The following is a 16,150-nucleotide window of genomic DNA, read 5'->3' on the forward strand; positions in this document are numbered from 1 at the left end:
GCGGCTGCATGGGTGGTTATGGGAGCGACGTGGCGCTCCTATGTGACTCCTCTCCTGCGTGAGCTGCACTGGCTCCCGGTGGTCTTCTGGGTGCGCTTCAAGGTTTTGATTACCACCTTTAGAGTGCTCCGTGGCTTAGGACTGGGGTATCTACGAGACTGCCTCTGCCACCAGTAGCCTCTCACCGACCAGTGCGCTCCCATAGAGAGGGGCTCCTCAGGGTGCTGTCGGTCAAACAGTGTCGACTGGGGGAGAACCTTCTCTGTGGGGGCACTTGCCATCTGGAACGAGCTCCCCCCGGAGATACGGGGGATCCTGGATTTGCGCACTTTCCGCCGTGTACTCAAGACATTTTTATTTCAGCAGGCTGGTCTGGCCTAACTTCCCTTTTAACTGGTAATTTTAAATTTGTTTTAAAATAGGGGTGTTTTAAATTTGTTTTGGGCCAAATTATTTAATATATTTTTTAATTGTTCTTAAAGTTTGTATTATGTGTATTTTATCTTTTGGCTGTTCACTGCCCTGAGTCCTTCGGGAGTAGGGTGGTATATAAATTCAATTATAAATAAATAAATAAATAAATAAATAAATAAATAAATAAATATTTGAGCCTGATCATTTTTGCCTCAAGTGAGAACTTTAGATTGATTTGGTCACTGATCAATTCATCTGTTTGTTTTTGTGGCTATCCATAGTATTCTCAGCAGTTCTCTACAACACCATTGTTCCAATCTGTTTTCTTGCTTCTTCAAAGTTCTACTTTTACTTCTACAGATCTTGCATTTTTCTGATCTTTCTTAGCAGAGATAGATGTTAGCCTCTGAATATCTTTTGCATGGCCTTCATATCTGCTCTATCAAATGCTACTTGTGACTTACTGTGTTTCTTTACATATTATTTACATTTTTTGAAAGTTTTAACAGAAATAATAACAACAACTACAAAGTAAATAGAGCAGAGAAAACAAAAAGGAAAGCAAAATAAAAGGAAAAGCTGAAGTGCTATAAGAAAAAAAGTAGAAGAAAGAAAAAGAGACTAAAACCTATATAAAGATATAAAGAAGTAGTTTTCAGTGTTTTTTTACAGCAGTTACAAATACAATTATATTTTCACCTCTCTCTCTCTAGTTACACTGTGACACTCTTATTTCTGTAATCTATCCTGTCTAATCAAAACTATAAATCACAAGTTCATTTTTTTCACTTTTATGCAAAAAATCTATTAGGGATCTTTGTGATGTATTTCTTGATTGCTTGTTCCTCTCCCGCTGTTGGTTGATCCTAAAGGGCAGAAACTATCTTCCACTTTGATATCTTCATTGTCAATTCCAAGCCTGGTTATTGTACCTTGTCTTTAGTTTGATCTTCATTATATTTAGTTCCATTTTTTTTTCATTATGGTTTTTGACTTTTATTTGACTTTGCAGATTCTTTGCATTTGCAGCTATTAATTAATTAATTAGATTAACGTCATCAGCAAAGTGCAGATTATGTGTGTGTGTGTGTGTGTGTGTGTGTGTGTGTGTATTGTCCAGTTTTAAAAACCACAGTCAACTTCCTTCAAATCCAGCTTCCCACAGCATATGTCCTTCATACTGGTTAAATAAATAAGGGAGGAGTATATAAAGTGTGTCTTGTTTCATGAAGAGTCCTTGGTGCTCTCTGAGCTTGCTTGTTTTCTTGCAGACATTTCACTCCTTTGCCAAATTGGAGTCAATCTGTTTCATTATGTTCAGTCTGTCTGTGGCTACCTGAACTGTGTATAGGTTTCTAATATGGACAATGAGATGTTCTGAGATTCCCATTTTTCTCGGTACATTCCACAGCCGGATGTGATCAACACAAACAAATGACACACATACCGAGTTCTTTTTGGTATTCATTGGCTTTTTCAGTCATCCAGTGTGCATCAGCAATAATATCTTGTTCCTCAGCCTTTTCTGAAGGCTTGAACATCTGGCATCATTCTTCTATGTATGGCTCTAATCTGTGCTAGTTTATTTTACTAGTATTGAAATTAAGGATATTGTATCATAGTTTGCACACTTTATGAAGCCTCCTTTTTTGTACTGGAAGGTAGATTGGCCTCTTATGATTTGTTGCCCACTATGTCACTCTCCAGATTTGCTGGCATAGCACGCTTAGAAAAACACTCTCCAAAAACACTTCCAAATAGTGTTTACAAAGATGTTTGGGAATTCTCAGCATTTCTCAAATAGTATCAATCTATCTGATAACTGCTTAGCTCAAAGATGAACTTGAGCTAAGAAGGTACAAGTTTAAAACCAATAGAACTAACTAGATAATCTTGTTTCAGTTACAATCTCTTAGTCTGAGCAGCCTTTCAGATTGCTTATGAGGCTAATACTGTAGAGAGTTCACTACCTCTCCTGCGCAAGCTGCACTGGCTCCCGGTGGTCTTCTGTGTGTGCTTCAAGGTTTTGGTTACCACCTTTAAAGCGCTCCATGGCTTAGGACCTGGTTATTTACGGGACCGCCTACTACCACAAATAGCCTCCCACCGGCCGGTACGCTCTCATAGAGAGGGGCTCCTCCGGGTGGCGTCAGCCAAGCAGTGTCGACTGGCGGCCCCCAGGGGAAGGGCCTTCTCTGTGGGGGCACCCACTATCTGGAAGGAGGTCCCCCCGGGAGATACGGACGATCCCGGATCTGCGCACCTTCCGCCGTGCTCTTAAGACCCTCTTATTCCAGCAAGCCTGCCTGGCCTAATTTTTCTCCCCTTTCTTTTAAATTTTAAATTGAAATTTTAATTTGTTTTAAATTTATTGGGATTTTAATTGTCGTGGGCCAAATTATTTAATTTGGTTTTAAATTGTTTTTAACTTTTGTATTTCTGTATTTTATCCTGTGCCTGTTCACCGCCCTGAGTCCTTCGGGAGTAGGGCGGTATACAAATTTAATAAAACCTAAAACCTACTCTAAGAACACTTCCATGTGGCCAGCTCTCAAAATCATCACTCAAAATCTCTGAGCTGATATTTGCAAAGTTTTAATGATAACTATTAAGAAGAGCCAGAGCCAACCTGCATTTTTTTCAACTAACCCCCCAAAATATGGGTTTTAGTTGTCAGGCTAGGCCCTATCTCTTTGCCTTGTTTCATTAGTTTGTTCTGAAGAAGAAAAGGAAATCAGTCAGTCAGCTGCAAGACACTGTAGAGTCCAGTCAAAACCCACAATGTCATGGTGGTAGGTTGTCAAACTGATTGAAATGCTGCCAGTCCCTAAATTACAGAGAACCTGGATTTTTCAAATTACAAAATAATGGCTGGATTGCCCAAAGACAGTGTCAGCTTAGGAAAAAAGACTTTACACCACTCTAGCCAAAATCAAATGATAAGGTATCCAAATAAAAAAAAAAAAGTTTCTCGGATATGAATAATTTCCCCATCTTGATTCCTTCCAATATTAAAGCATAGTTTGGGTTGTTGAATGGAGGTTTTTCCTCCATTAAGTGCTAAATTGACTTATCAGTTTATTGAATTGGATCTTCCATGTACAAGCAATTCCAAAATATTTTTGGAATACTTGTTTTTTCCACTTTGAGAATTGTCCATTAAATTGTCAAGGGCAAGGGTGGCAGAGGAAGGAAAAGAAAAATGAGGACAAAGTCATAAAAATGATAATGTGGTCATCCTGCTGCTTTGCACAGGAAAAAAAAACAGTTTCACCCTACTGTCTGACGTTATTTTGGTTATCATTTGCTCAACAATGTGGCAGGGGGTAAGGCAGAAGAAGAGAGTGAATAAGAACAGCCTCATTAACTTCAAGTAGCAAATTACCTCTCCATTTCACCATGGTGTGATTCTATAACGGTCATTAATTATTTGCTTCCAGAAAAAAAATCTAATTAAATTATTTTTTTCCTTATTTACACAAATGTACAGGCATATAGTTCACATTGTTACTTGCAACATACAAAAGCATTCACCCATTCTTTTACGTGTATATTAATCGGTAGGCATGTAGATGATCTCCAGGGTTAAACTTAAGTGCTAATTTGTAACTCGGTGGGCATGATGCTATATTGTATGCTTTAATAAGTAAGAGTCATTAAAGTGGTTTTGGATTTCACATTTGGATGTATGAACTTAATGTTATCAAAACTGGGCTTCTCAAAAGCTTTGTTGTAGATAAAGTAACATATGCCATCATGTGGCTGAGCCCTAGAACTGCTTCTTTCTTAGCACTGATAAATTATTCATAGAAGCATAAAAAAATATTGTTTGGGAAATCTGTAATGAGTCTACTAAATGGTGGTAAATATCAAAAATAGATTGAGTTGTCATTAATTTGTAAGATTTTCCTTTTTAAAAAAAGCAATGCATACATTTTTATTTTTTCCCCTCAACTTTGCTTACTTTTTCTACTAAATTTACAGTCAGATCATTATTTAATTTCTCCTGGGAAAATGTATTCTTGACATCTGGTCAGGTGACTTTGGGCTTTCTCTTAGCCAAACCCACCTCACAGGGTTGTTGTTTTGGGGAAAACAGGAGTAAGAAGGAGCATTAGGTATGTTTGCTGCCTTGAATTATTTATAGAAATAGTAAAGGCAGGATAGAAATAAAGAAAGGAACAAATAAACAAATAAATAATAAAATGTGCTAGAATATACTGTAAGTACATATTTTAAGCAGCTCAAAATAGAATATAGAATATTTTGAGCTTATAAATTAACAGTCTTGATATGTACATTTAAGTCCATGAGCACATAGAACTACATGATTGTTTTCAACTTCTTCACCATAACACTGATTCTACCTTTATTGTATATTTTATATCATTATATACAAAATGGTGTCAGTTTGAGGGTCATATTTAGCTTTTTAGTAGGGCCATAGCCTAAAAGTGGTGGGTCACTTTTTAAAAATTTAAATTAGCTTTTATATTATCCATTTATACTACAGTGTTGAGAGAGAGAGAGAGAGAGAGAGGGAGGGAGGGAGGGAAGGAAGGAAGGAAGGAAGGAAGAGGGAGGGAGGGAGGGAGGGAGGGAGGGAAGGAAGGAAAGAAAGAAAGAAAGAAAGAAAGAAAGAAAGAAAGAAAGAAAGAAAGAAAGAAAGAAAGAAAGAAAGAAAGAAAGAAAGAAAGCTTCTTAAATTAGGGGTTGAATGGAAAGGCAGGGTGAGAGAGAAATATGTGATTACCTGCAAGAAGTAATGCAGTGAACACAAAAAGAGAAAGTGGAGAAAAGATAGAAAAGGAAAGGAAAGTGGAGAAAAGATAGAAAAGGAAAGGAAAGAAAGGGTAACATTTGGGAAAGTGGTGCAGTGGTGCAGTAGAGAATGCATAGGAAATGACTTGGACATAGTAGCTACTATGGGCCACATCCAACTCACTGCCAGCTTGCATCTGGACCGGATCTGGAATTTTTGCACTTCTGTTCTAGACTAGTAAAGCAGAGGATCTTTGCAAACTTTTAATCAGCTTTTCTTGAATTCTTTCAAGATTCTAAAAAAAAACCTCCACCCCTATAGAATATGTTCCTGATTTCTTTCCTTGCACTGGGAATGTCCACAGAATTTCACAGGAGATGATTACAGATATGAAGTAGAAAGGAATGTAGAACTTAACATAGTAAGAAGCAGTTATTGTCAGCATTGATTGCCATTCATTCTTTACAGGAATAAAGTATGAATATAAACAGAAGAGCCTAGAATCCTCTCTTATTCCCTTCATCCTTTACACAGCGTTCCAGACTTTGGTCTGAGTCAAGTGCTTACCTGGCTAACCTCGTTCTTCATGGCGCTGAAATCGGTAGCTGAGGTTGCATCTGTGCCACATAGTTTATAGTGTGATCCACTTTGTTTATGTCCTTCATTCTTCAGATATATCTCACAGAATTCTGTCTCATATTATGGGATGTCAGTTCAAATGCAAAGGAGTCACATTTAGTAAATAGAGATGAACCCACTCACCTTCGGCAACATCATCATCAACTGTAAGTTTGAGACTCTTTCCTCGGCGTACCACTCGGACTGTGTGCCACTCATTATCATTGAGTTTTTGCCCAGCATAAAGGGTTTCTGGTCCTTTACCTGGAGACAGCAGCAAGTAGAAGCAAGTGTTAAAATCACATCAAATGCATAGCAACATTTTGCTTGGTTGGAAAAAACACCACTGAAATCACCTTGGTGTGAATACGCAGAAACTACTTAATTCAGAGAGGGCAGAAAGACGCACACTTAGATATCTAATAAACTTGCGCATTTGTTCTAATTAAAACTGAAGGAGGTTATTATTCTCTTATTGTTGTCCTTTTTCTGTATATAAAGTATGTATGTGTTCTTCTACTAGATCGGTATCTTACCTTTCCTCCCAGAGCTCAAGCTGGCTTTTGTAAGAATCTTCTTTCATTTTATGCTTACACAAGTCTTGTGAGGTAGGCTTGGTTGAGAAGAGGTGATTGGCTAATCAACACTCACTGGCTAAGTGAGTTTACATGGCTAATGATGAATTTGAATCTGGACCTCCTTGGTTCCAATCAAACATCTTAAACACTATTGCCATAAAGGCACTCTTATCATTCTTAGATTAAAGTTTATCACAGAAACTAACATGTCATTGCTTAATTTTGTTATCAATGAATCTTCTATTACACCTGATAACTTATACCAGGTTGTTTTCAGCAAGCAAGACTTCACATCAGATCAAACAAAAACCACATCAATACAATTGTATTCACTTTATGCCTTGCAACAGGTGCCATCATCCTTCCAGATTTCTCCTTCTGTTTTATTACTGAAGTATTTTTGCAGACCTAATTTCCACTTAAATATTTTCTACAAATTCTCTGGTAAACAATGCTCCTAAAGGCAAAATTGGATATGCAACACTTTTTAGTTTTCTTTCCCAATAAATATACATTTATAAATTCAGCGCCCTTAGAGAAAAAAAGAATATTGTTTATGGTAAAAGCAAAACCATGTATATTGTGGTGTGCATAAATGAGTTCCAACTACAAAAATAAAACTAAAGCTCTTATGGTGCAGGAATATGCAAATAACATTAATTGAAGTTTAAAGGCTTACACTGCAGCATGCAGATTCTACTGTAATGATACACTGGGACTCAGTGGTAAATTGAACTTCAATGGTGGTTCTATGGTATGGCAACATTCTCATTCAACAAACTATTTGGATTGAGATGATGAGAGTAGCATTATTGCCAACTAAATTCCAAGATGGATGGTTACTTGCTATAAGTCTGTATTCAGCTAATATATACAGTATTCTAATATTATAATTAGACATTCCAATATCTCCTTGCAAAAATTTCAAAACAATCCATGTTGTTCATGGAGCAAATGTCCTTGCCTTTGATGTGTATTAATTGTGATGTTAGGATAATAATAAAAGACAATGTAGTATGTGATGAAACATATACTCATTCTAGTTCATCAGAGTTGGTTGATCTGATTAAGTTGCTTCAGAAACTATGACTCAATTTCTGTTCCTCTATGTAAGTGTCCTCTATATCAGTGGTCACCAACTGGTGGTCCATTGACCACTGGTGGTCCATAAGAAAAATTTTGGTGGTCCGCAGAAAAATCTTTGCATTTTTGCGTTTTTTAATATTGCACTAAATTAGGGATCCTCAAACGACGGCCCCTAGGCCAGATACCGGCCCACTGAAGCAATTAATTCAGCTCACTGATGGGATGGGGTCCTTCAGGCCCTTAGCTTGGCCCCTGTTTAGTACTCCAGCCCTTCCCTCCCTCACTGGGAGTCCAGGTACTTCAGTGAGCGGTGCACAAAACTTTGGCTGGGCTCCTTGAGAGACGGAGTTTGCAGAGGACTGATCTAGCGCCCAGGCTGGCCACAGTACAAACATTAATTCTTGGCCATATTTGAGATTCCTAGCTGCAATGGACAGCAAAGCTAGGGTTGACCGTCTCCGCTAACAGGTGGCCAAGTGCCTGAAGGACCCCATCCCGTCACCAATTCATATTAGTGGTCTGTGGGATTTAAAATTATGAATTTAGTGGTCCCTGAGGTCCGAAAGGTTGATGACCCCTGCTCTATATAACTAGCCATTTCAACTGCAGCAATCCATGTCTAAGCAGTGAAAGTACAGCTTTTGGAATGAATGCAGACTGAAAATTCAAACGTAGATCTGGATTATTTTATTCTATTATTATTTCTTCCCATAATTGTATGGACTTTAATAATTCTACATATATTTCTAAAATTTCAAAATACAAAGAAACTATTAGAAATTTGAGTAGAGTCAGTTGGGATACACTCAGTCTGAACAAATTACCCCAGATTTGGTTGCCTGTATTATGAAGAATCATATAGCATAAATGTAATAAATATGACCAGCAAGTTATCTTATTTTTTCCTTGCTGATGTTCTGTTAAAAATGTACTAATGTTAAGTACTTCATAGGTACATTCTATGAAAACATTTAACAACTAGTTAAATGTGACAAAATTTCAATCTTTCTGCTGTGTACAACCATTTTGCTTTTTAGATCAGGCACAAAACCCAATGGAAGGAGTGACTAGTCTGATCCTATAATTACAATAGGCAAGCCAAAGAAATGATAGCCAATTGCAATTTTTTTTTAATGTAGCCAAATAATTTCATATCTGCCTGTTTCGTGATGTCCACAGGTCTCATACATTTGTTTTTTAGGATGGGAAACTTTTAGCCAGTTCTGTTAGATTAAAGGATTAAGGTTTTCTCTAAATGATATATTGGGTGGAGTAAACACTGTATTGGTACTACTTCACTTTCTAGAGTCCAACTGTATGTAAAACAAGTGACATTCAGATATCAAAACTCTGAGTAGCTCAGAGGAGCTTGCAAGAGAAGGGATTATCCTGTCTTCTAAGCCTTTTTAGCTATTTTTGGAATAAATTTGCAATGCAATTATTGAAAATCATCTTAAATTTATTTATCACCTCTTCCTTCTTTGTTATCTAGTTTTGCTGTTTTCTTTTAATGCCTTTTGTTTTTGTTATTTGGGAGACATCTGCAGTGAGAAAAGAACTGTTTGTCAGCCACAATTACCTCTTGTAAATTTCTGCTCAGCATCACCTTTTCCACAGTTATATCATCAAAGTTGCCACAGCAACAAAATTTAATAATATAGACAGCAGTGCAGGTGGTCTGTCCAAAAATAAGTTCTAAAAATATTATTTGTTTCCTTATTCCATTTACAGATAGGGAATTGGCAGTAAATGACCATAAAGGGGGATGAGAGAGGGAGGGAAGGAGAGACAGAGAGAAAGAACAGCAAATAGACTATTTCTATTTTCTGATGGCTTTTATGAGATGGCAATAGGTCACTAAGTATTTGTTGTTGTTATTGTACATTAACTAACTTATAAATTCAAATAAGAAGCAAGAAGATTAGCATGTACTGTAACAAATGCAGAAGAAGAAAGTTATGACTGAGCTAAAAATTAATTAGTAGGTTTCCATAATTTAGAGCAGGAGATTGGACTAGAAGACCTTGAAGGTCCCTTCCAAGTTTGTTATACTATTATTGTTACTATAACACTATCCTCACAGTAAGAATGGCAGGAGTAGCAATATATTCTCTTGTTTTGGATCATGCATTCTCATAGATCTTCACTATGAGGATTAATTATCTTTAAACTAATAATTGAAAGATATTAAGCTGTTCTCAGTGAAAGTAATTTTGAGTGTATCAATATAAAGTATCAACCTTATTCTTAAAAACAAGAAGAAAGAAGAAAATCAGATGGATGGAAGGAAAGAAGGGAGGGAGGGAGAGAGGGAGGGAGGGAGGGAGGGAGGGAGGGAGGAAATAAAGTAAAATAATGAAACTATTTTCTAGATAGAATATCCCTTACCACAACATTTTGAGGCACATTTGGAGCAACATGAAAATGTAATGAATAATATCCCCCACAAACATTAAACCAAGAGAGATTAATGCAATGTTTATATACAAAGCAAAGATTCTAATGAATTTTATTCTGTTTTTTCAATGGGATGGGCGTATACAAAATTGAAGCTAACTGGTTTACTATTTATCGTACATACAGATATATTGGTTTTTATTTATTTATTTATTTATTTATTTATTTTAAATTTATATACCGCCCTTCTCCCTGAGGACTCAGGGCGGTGTACAGCCAGAATTAAAAAACATAAAATACAAATATTAAAAAACAATTAAAATATATATAAATTTGGCCCAAAATTAAAAATACAAACCAATTAAAACATTTAAAATTTCTTCTTAAGCCAGCCCGGCTTGCTGGAAAAAGTGGGTTTTAAGGGCATGGCGGAAGGCACTAAGGTCTTGGATTCTCCTTATCTCTGGGGGCAACTGATTCCAGAGGGTAGGTGCCCCCCCAGAGAAGGCCCATTATCATTAAATATAAAGAGTTGAAAAATAACCGACTTCCTTGAGGAGCATTGTAATACAGAGAAACAAATGAACCACAATAAATTATAAATCCATTCATATTCAGTCACACATTTATTCTTTATGCAATTACTAGTTTTAAACATTCCTTACCAGAAAAATTCTTGCAGCAAAACGAGGATCACAGAATATGCTTCAGACTTCTTAGCCTTGCTCTTACTTTTCTTACCTGTAAAGTCTCTTTCAGTCCATCTTTCCAGATTGAGGGAGACCATTGCCACATTATAAAATAATCAGGCTCAATGTACTATTCTGCTCTATCTACAATGCTCACATCAAAATAGCCAACCCACCCCCACATCTGATAAATTCAAAAGCTCAATAAATCAACTTCTTACATTTTCATTATGATTTGTATTACAAGCACCCCTACAAGACAAAAATACAATAGTTCTATTTTTATTGTATAATTTTAATCCAATTTGTGTACCACCCAGTTATATTCTGTAAATCTGGGCAGTTTACTATAAAAACAAAAATTACAATTCACAATAGAATCCAAATACTGTTAATCCAAATTATGTAACATTTAGTCAAGTGTAGTCTCTTAAACATCCACAAGATAGACTTTACCGCCTTACAAAATGAGGGGAGGGGGGAAGGGCTCATAAAATTCATAGAGCAAGTTTCATAATGGGAGGCTGCCACTGAAGCAGAGCACCTAAGGGTCCTTTATCTCTTTCCCTTAATGCAGGTTGCAGACCTTCAGGACAGTTTCTGGAATACAGAGGACAGGCTAAAATGGTCTCGAAGGTAAATGTAGGGTGAACTAGTAGGCTTCAGAGGTTAAACCAGCATTTTGAATTCAATCCAAAAATATACAGGTAACACTTTTACTATACTGCTAAACTTCCCCATCCCCATTGGCTAGTCAGGATATTGCATGTTGGCCCAGTTGCATATTCTGAATTAGTTCCATGGCCCAGGACTCAAAATCTGAAGGAGCAAAGCTGCTCTAGCTAAACCAGTAGACTGTCAGCTTTAGGTGACATCAAGGCAGCATCAGAACATCTGGAGAAGTCAGATGAAAAAAGTGTGGCCTCCAAACCCCTAGGTTGGTAAGTAGAGTGGAAAGTAGAGAAAAGATGCTCAGTGAGGTTCCTTGTCATGTTTGCCTTAACTAAAAAAAAAAAAAAAAAGGCTTGCAGTAGTTCTATTTAAGAGGCATCTCTGACCCATATTTCATAGTCTGATGCATTGTTTGGTATGCTAGTGCCTTCTGCCCATGTGAGAAACATGACACTCCGACCCTTGTGAAGTCTGCAATCTGCTTTGGCAAGTTATCTTGCCAGAAACTCTGATTTATGCTCCTTTGCTTGTTGCCGTTTATCTACCCAGTCTTGAGTAAATTGCTTACTATTAACTAGCAAATGGGTTTATGTGAGATACCTGAAAAAAAGTTCTCTTCAAAGGCAGCCCCTTTTAGAATGTTGATGTACAGATAATCCTCAATTTATGACTACAATTAAGCCCAAACTTTCTGTTGTTAAGCGAGACATTTGTTAAGTGAGCTTTGCCATAATTGTTAAGTGAATCATCGCAGTTGATAAGGTAGTACACACAATTGTTAAGTGAATCTGGCTTCTCCCACTGATTTTTCTTGTCGAAAGGTTGGAAAAAGTGATCATATGACCTTGGGATACAGCAATGGTCATAAGTATGAGTCAATCGCCAAGCATCTGAATTTTGATCATATGATCTTGGGGATGCTTTTTTCAGTGCCGTTGTCAAATGAACTGTTGTAAGTCGAGGACTACCTGTAGTTCAATTTCAAAATGATGAGGGTATGAGTCATTGTGACAAGCCTCCCAGGTCCAGAAAGGCCTGGTAGGCCAAATAAAACCGAGCAAAAGCCTTCTTCTCTTCAGCACCACTGAGCTATTCCATACTGCTGAGGCAATACCCATGATTGGCCCATCCAATTCTACCAAATTCTTTACTATCTACATTTGTTATCAGCGACTGGGGAAATTAAATTAAATATAAAAATTTAGAATATCTAGGGGCACAGATAATGTTTCAAATATATATCATCAATTAATTCAGTTGGCTAATAAAATAAGATGCCAATGTGCTATCTCTTCAATGATCTCTTATATTATATTACCATGCCAACCTCTTAAGATGTTTTACAAAAACCTAAAAATTCAAGCAAAAAAAAGAAAAAGAAAATTTGTTGATTGGCTGTCTAGTGCTTATCTTAATATTTGCAGCATGCATATTGCTTACAAATTCCCTGATTAGAAAACAACTCGGTGTCATTTTTAGCTACTTGACTTTCACATGTCACAGGGCTTTTCCACTGATACACTTTCCACAGTAAACTGTGAACACTGGAATTCAGATATAATCCACAAATGCCATAATATTTACAAATATGTTTGGCCTATTCTATTACCAATTACAGAATAAGTCATTCATTTTAGCTGAACTGAAATAAGTACAACAGTGTTAAGGAGGCCACAAATTTCTATTTTTTTAAAAAAAATGATGTCTATTTCACTTATGGCATTGCATTATTTTTCAAATAGAAGATTGTGTCAATAAAAATGGGCACTTGTCTTAGTTAGTAGAAAGTTGAGATATATGTAAGAATATCCTCTTTCTTCTAAAAACACCTCTCCAAACAGTCTGCAGGACTATTTTGAACTTAAGATTCTCTGGTTTCAAGTCTCAAGTTGCAAAAAATTGCAAATGCAAAAAAAGTTCTCAAATGCAAAAAAAGTTCTAACCAATCCAGAGGCGTAATTCTGAGCAAAAAACATTTCCAGGATAATCAGAGCTAATCCATTTTGAACTTGAAAAAACTATTGTGAACTCAACCAGGAATATTTGAAGACTGAAACATCTTTAATTTGAAATGTTTTTGTATGCTCAATTCTGCAGCTCCCTGGCTTTCCATATTTCAGGAAAACCAGAAAGTGTTGGTGTTTGTCACCAGAAAAAAATGTCTAAAATGCATAAATATACTTTGAATTTATGTTGGAAATGTGAACAACAAACAAAAGGGCATCTTTTATCATGCTTGATGGACAGAAAAAAAAAAAAAGACAAAAATCATGATTAAATGGAAATTGGCAGCCTTCCTAGACATTTCTGTAAATCAATCTAGCAAGGAGAAGACATTCCCTCATTAAGCCAACTCAAATAGCTAATTAACAAAGCCATTATTAAATCAGAACACGGTAGTTAATATGGAGGGCAGCGCAACAGAACACTCTCAATTGCTCCATCCGAACAAGGTCACAGATGGCAGAACATTGCATCTAGCTAAGGAAAATGCTTTCCTATGCAAGGTGGAGAGAGTGTTAGCAAAGTATTTAAGAGGTTGTGGTTTCAATAAGAAAGAGCTTTTATTCTGTCTTTCTGTAAATTCCAGTCAGGATTTACTGCTTTGTCTCTAAAGGAGCTCTCTCAGGCTCTAATATCCTCAAATACTGGGTTGAGATTGAAAAGTCACAGGACCTTAGATCTCAGACAATGTCTTTCTGTCCAGGAAGAAACAAACTTATCAACAACAATTCAGTGGATCAAGGTTTAATTAATACCTGTAATTTATTTGGTAGACGCTGAAGAACATTCTGAGAAATTACCTGTTTCAACTACATGATACAGTAAAAGATACAAAATATACGTAACTTTTCATGTAAGATTGGAAAACACTTGTGGCATTATAGACCTGGAGCAGCTCCATAAAACAGAAACCTTAATGACTTTGTCCTAAATACATGTACTTACATAGGGACAAAAATGTTGCCCCTGCAACCTGCAGTGGTGACACAGTTTCAGCAGTTCGATCCTGACTAGCTCAAGGTTGACTCAGCCTTCCATCCTTCTGGGGTCAATAAAATGAGAACCCAGATTGTTGGAGGCAATATGCTGACTCTGTTAACTGCTTAGAGAGGGCTGTAAAGCACAATGAAGCAGAATATAAGTCTAAGTGCTATTGCTATTTGCTATTGCTTCTTGAAGGAAACTTTGCAGATTCCACTCCAGTATAGAATTGTAAATCTTTTTGTCTATGTGGGCTTACAGAAATCTTGCACACTTCTCTAGTAAACGTATGAAAAACCTTTCAAGTGAAAAACATGGGAAGATGTTTTAGGTATACAGTAGGTGTACAGTTTCCAATTCAGAGATCAGATGAATCTTATATCTTTAGATTCTTTTATCCATCTCTGACAAACTTCCAGGTTATTTCTCTGTCTCTGGTTTGTTCTGACTAACTTCTATAAATATGAAATGTATTTGTATGTGTAGAATGAAACAGTTTAAAAATATGTTTAATAATTTTACTAAATATTAATAATATAATGCTAATATTCAGTTAATATAACTTTATATCTCATTTTCTTTAATATAAACAATCTGTTTTGCAATACAGTTTCCAACTTACCATTATAAAGGTCTGATCCCTTGGTTCAACAAAGATTGTGCAACCTGCTACTCAATTTAATTTTTAGCAATCTGTGAGATTATGTTTGCATCATCAACTTTTTCATAGACTAAACTTTGCAGGGAGTATCTTTGGAATCTAACTTGACCATGGATTACATTACGGTCTTGTATTACTTGTTACTGGGATACATTCCAATTTTAATCACACAAAATTGGTATGCCATATATTTAACAGTCATGTTCCATATCAACATTGCATGTATGTATGAATATTATGTTAAATCAGGCTACATTCATATTTACCAGATAGTAACTGTGTAGGTGGTGAAAAAGTTGCTCTTCTGTGGATATAAGTGTATATAATTTGTTTGGAGGTATTCTGGTGGCCAATGTTATAAATCACAGTTTCCTTCCATTTGAATGAAAGGCGTTATGATGGTTTAGGCTAATATTTCTCACTCTCAACAGTTTCAGATGTATGGACTTTAATTTGCGGCACTTCCCTGTCAGAATAGCATTCATTCATTCATTCATTCATTCATTGTCAGTCAGTCAGTCAGTCAGTTAGTCAGTCATCACATTACTACACCATCCATCACCCCAAATGACCAAGTTGAAGTCCATACTGACATAAAAAAAAATACTGGTTTAGGCTGATAGAAGGAAATGTATTTTGTTTCTAAAATATAACTGCCAGTATCCTTAGAGACTTCCTAATGAAGAAAGGAAATAATTTTCTAAATTATATCAGTTTAATAAGGAGGTTATTTAATTGTATGTTTTAAAAATGTATGGCTTCCTGGATAACTTAATATTATTCTATGTAAAATTTACAAATTTGTATCAAGTATTTTAAAAATTATTCTGATGTTCAGACAAAGGAATTTTTCTGCGTAAGTGCATTCTTGAACAAGATTCAATATTCACAATTATCAAATTGCACTTGGTGGAACAGTGCCAAGATTCTAATAAAAGCTCAAATGAGGAAGGGAAAGATATTTCTGGCAAGTGCTACTTCTCTAACTTCTATAGAAACATGTACTGCCAAGATCACATCATACTTTCAGTCTGAAACCAGTTCTCTCTCTTCTTTCCCAAAGCCTTGAGCCACAATCTATAACCTTAATACATGACAATAATTTCCCCTAGGAAAATATTAACCTACCATATCACTCTGTCACAGACTTTAAGTAACATAAAGTTTATGGCTTTGTTTGGCAGGGAAAAAGCTCTACACCATAGCCAATAAAATATAGGAACACTTTAAAATTTTCAAAAAACCAATTTTGAGTATCAAGAGGATAGAATAGAATATAATTCTTTAT

General features: G+C 36.1%; 1 protein-coding gene across 31 annotated transcripts in view; it reads right to left on the reverse strand.

Moving 5' to 3' along the window:
* NRXN3 (neurexin 3) overlaps positions 1–16,150 on the reverse strand; it is a 1,299,896-nt gene that overhangs the window by 739,944 nt on the left and 543,802 nt on the right. For all 31 annotated transcript variants that reach the window (XR_009621379.2, XR_015728807.1, XR_015728806.1 and 28 more), the window contains one exon: positions 5,939–6,058. Coding sequence is in view for 28 of the 31 variants with exons in the window: in XM_060687369.2 (XP_060543352.2) it covers positions 5,939–6,058 (120 nt within the window). In the remaining 3 variants the exon portion in view is untranslated. The remainder of the gene's footprint in view (positions 1–5,938; positions 6,059–16,150) is intronic.

The sequence above is a fragment of the Pantherophis guttatus genome, chromosome 1, assembly GCF_059756535.1.
Source record: "Pantherophis guttatus breed Tessera chromosome 1, ASM5975653v1, whole genome shotgun sequence".
Taxonomy (NCBI): Eukaryota; Metazoa; Chordata; class Lepidosauria; order Squamata; family Colubridae; genus Pantherophis; species Pantherophis guttatus.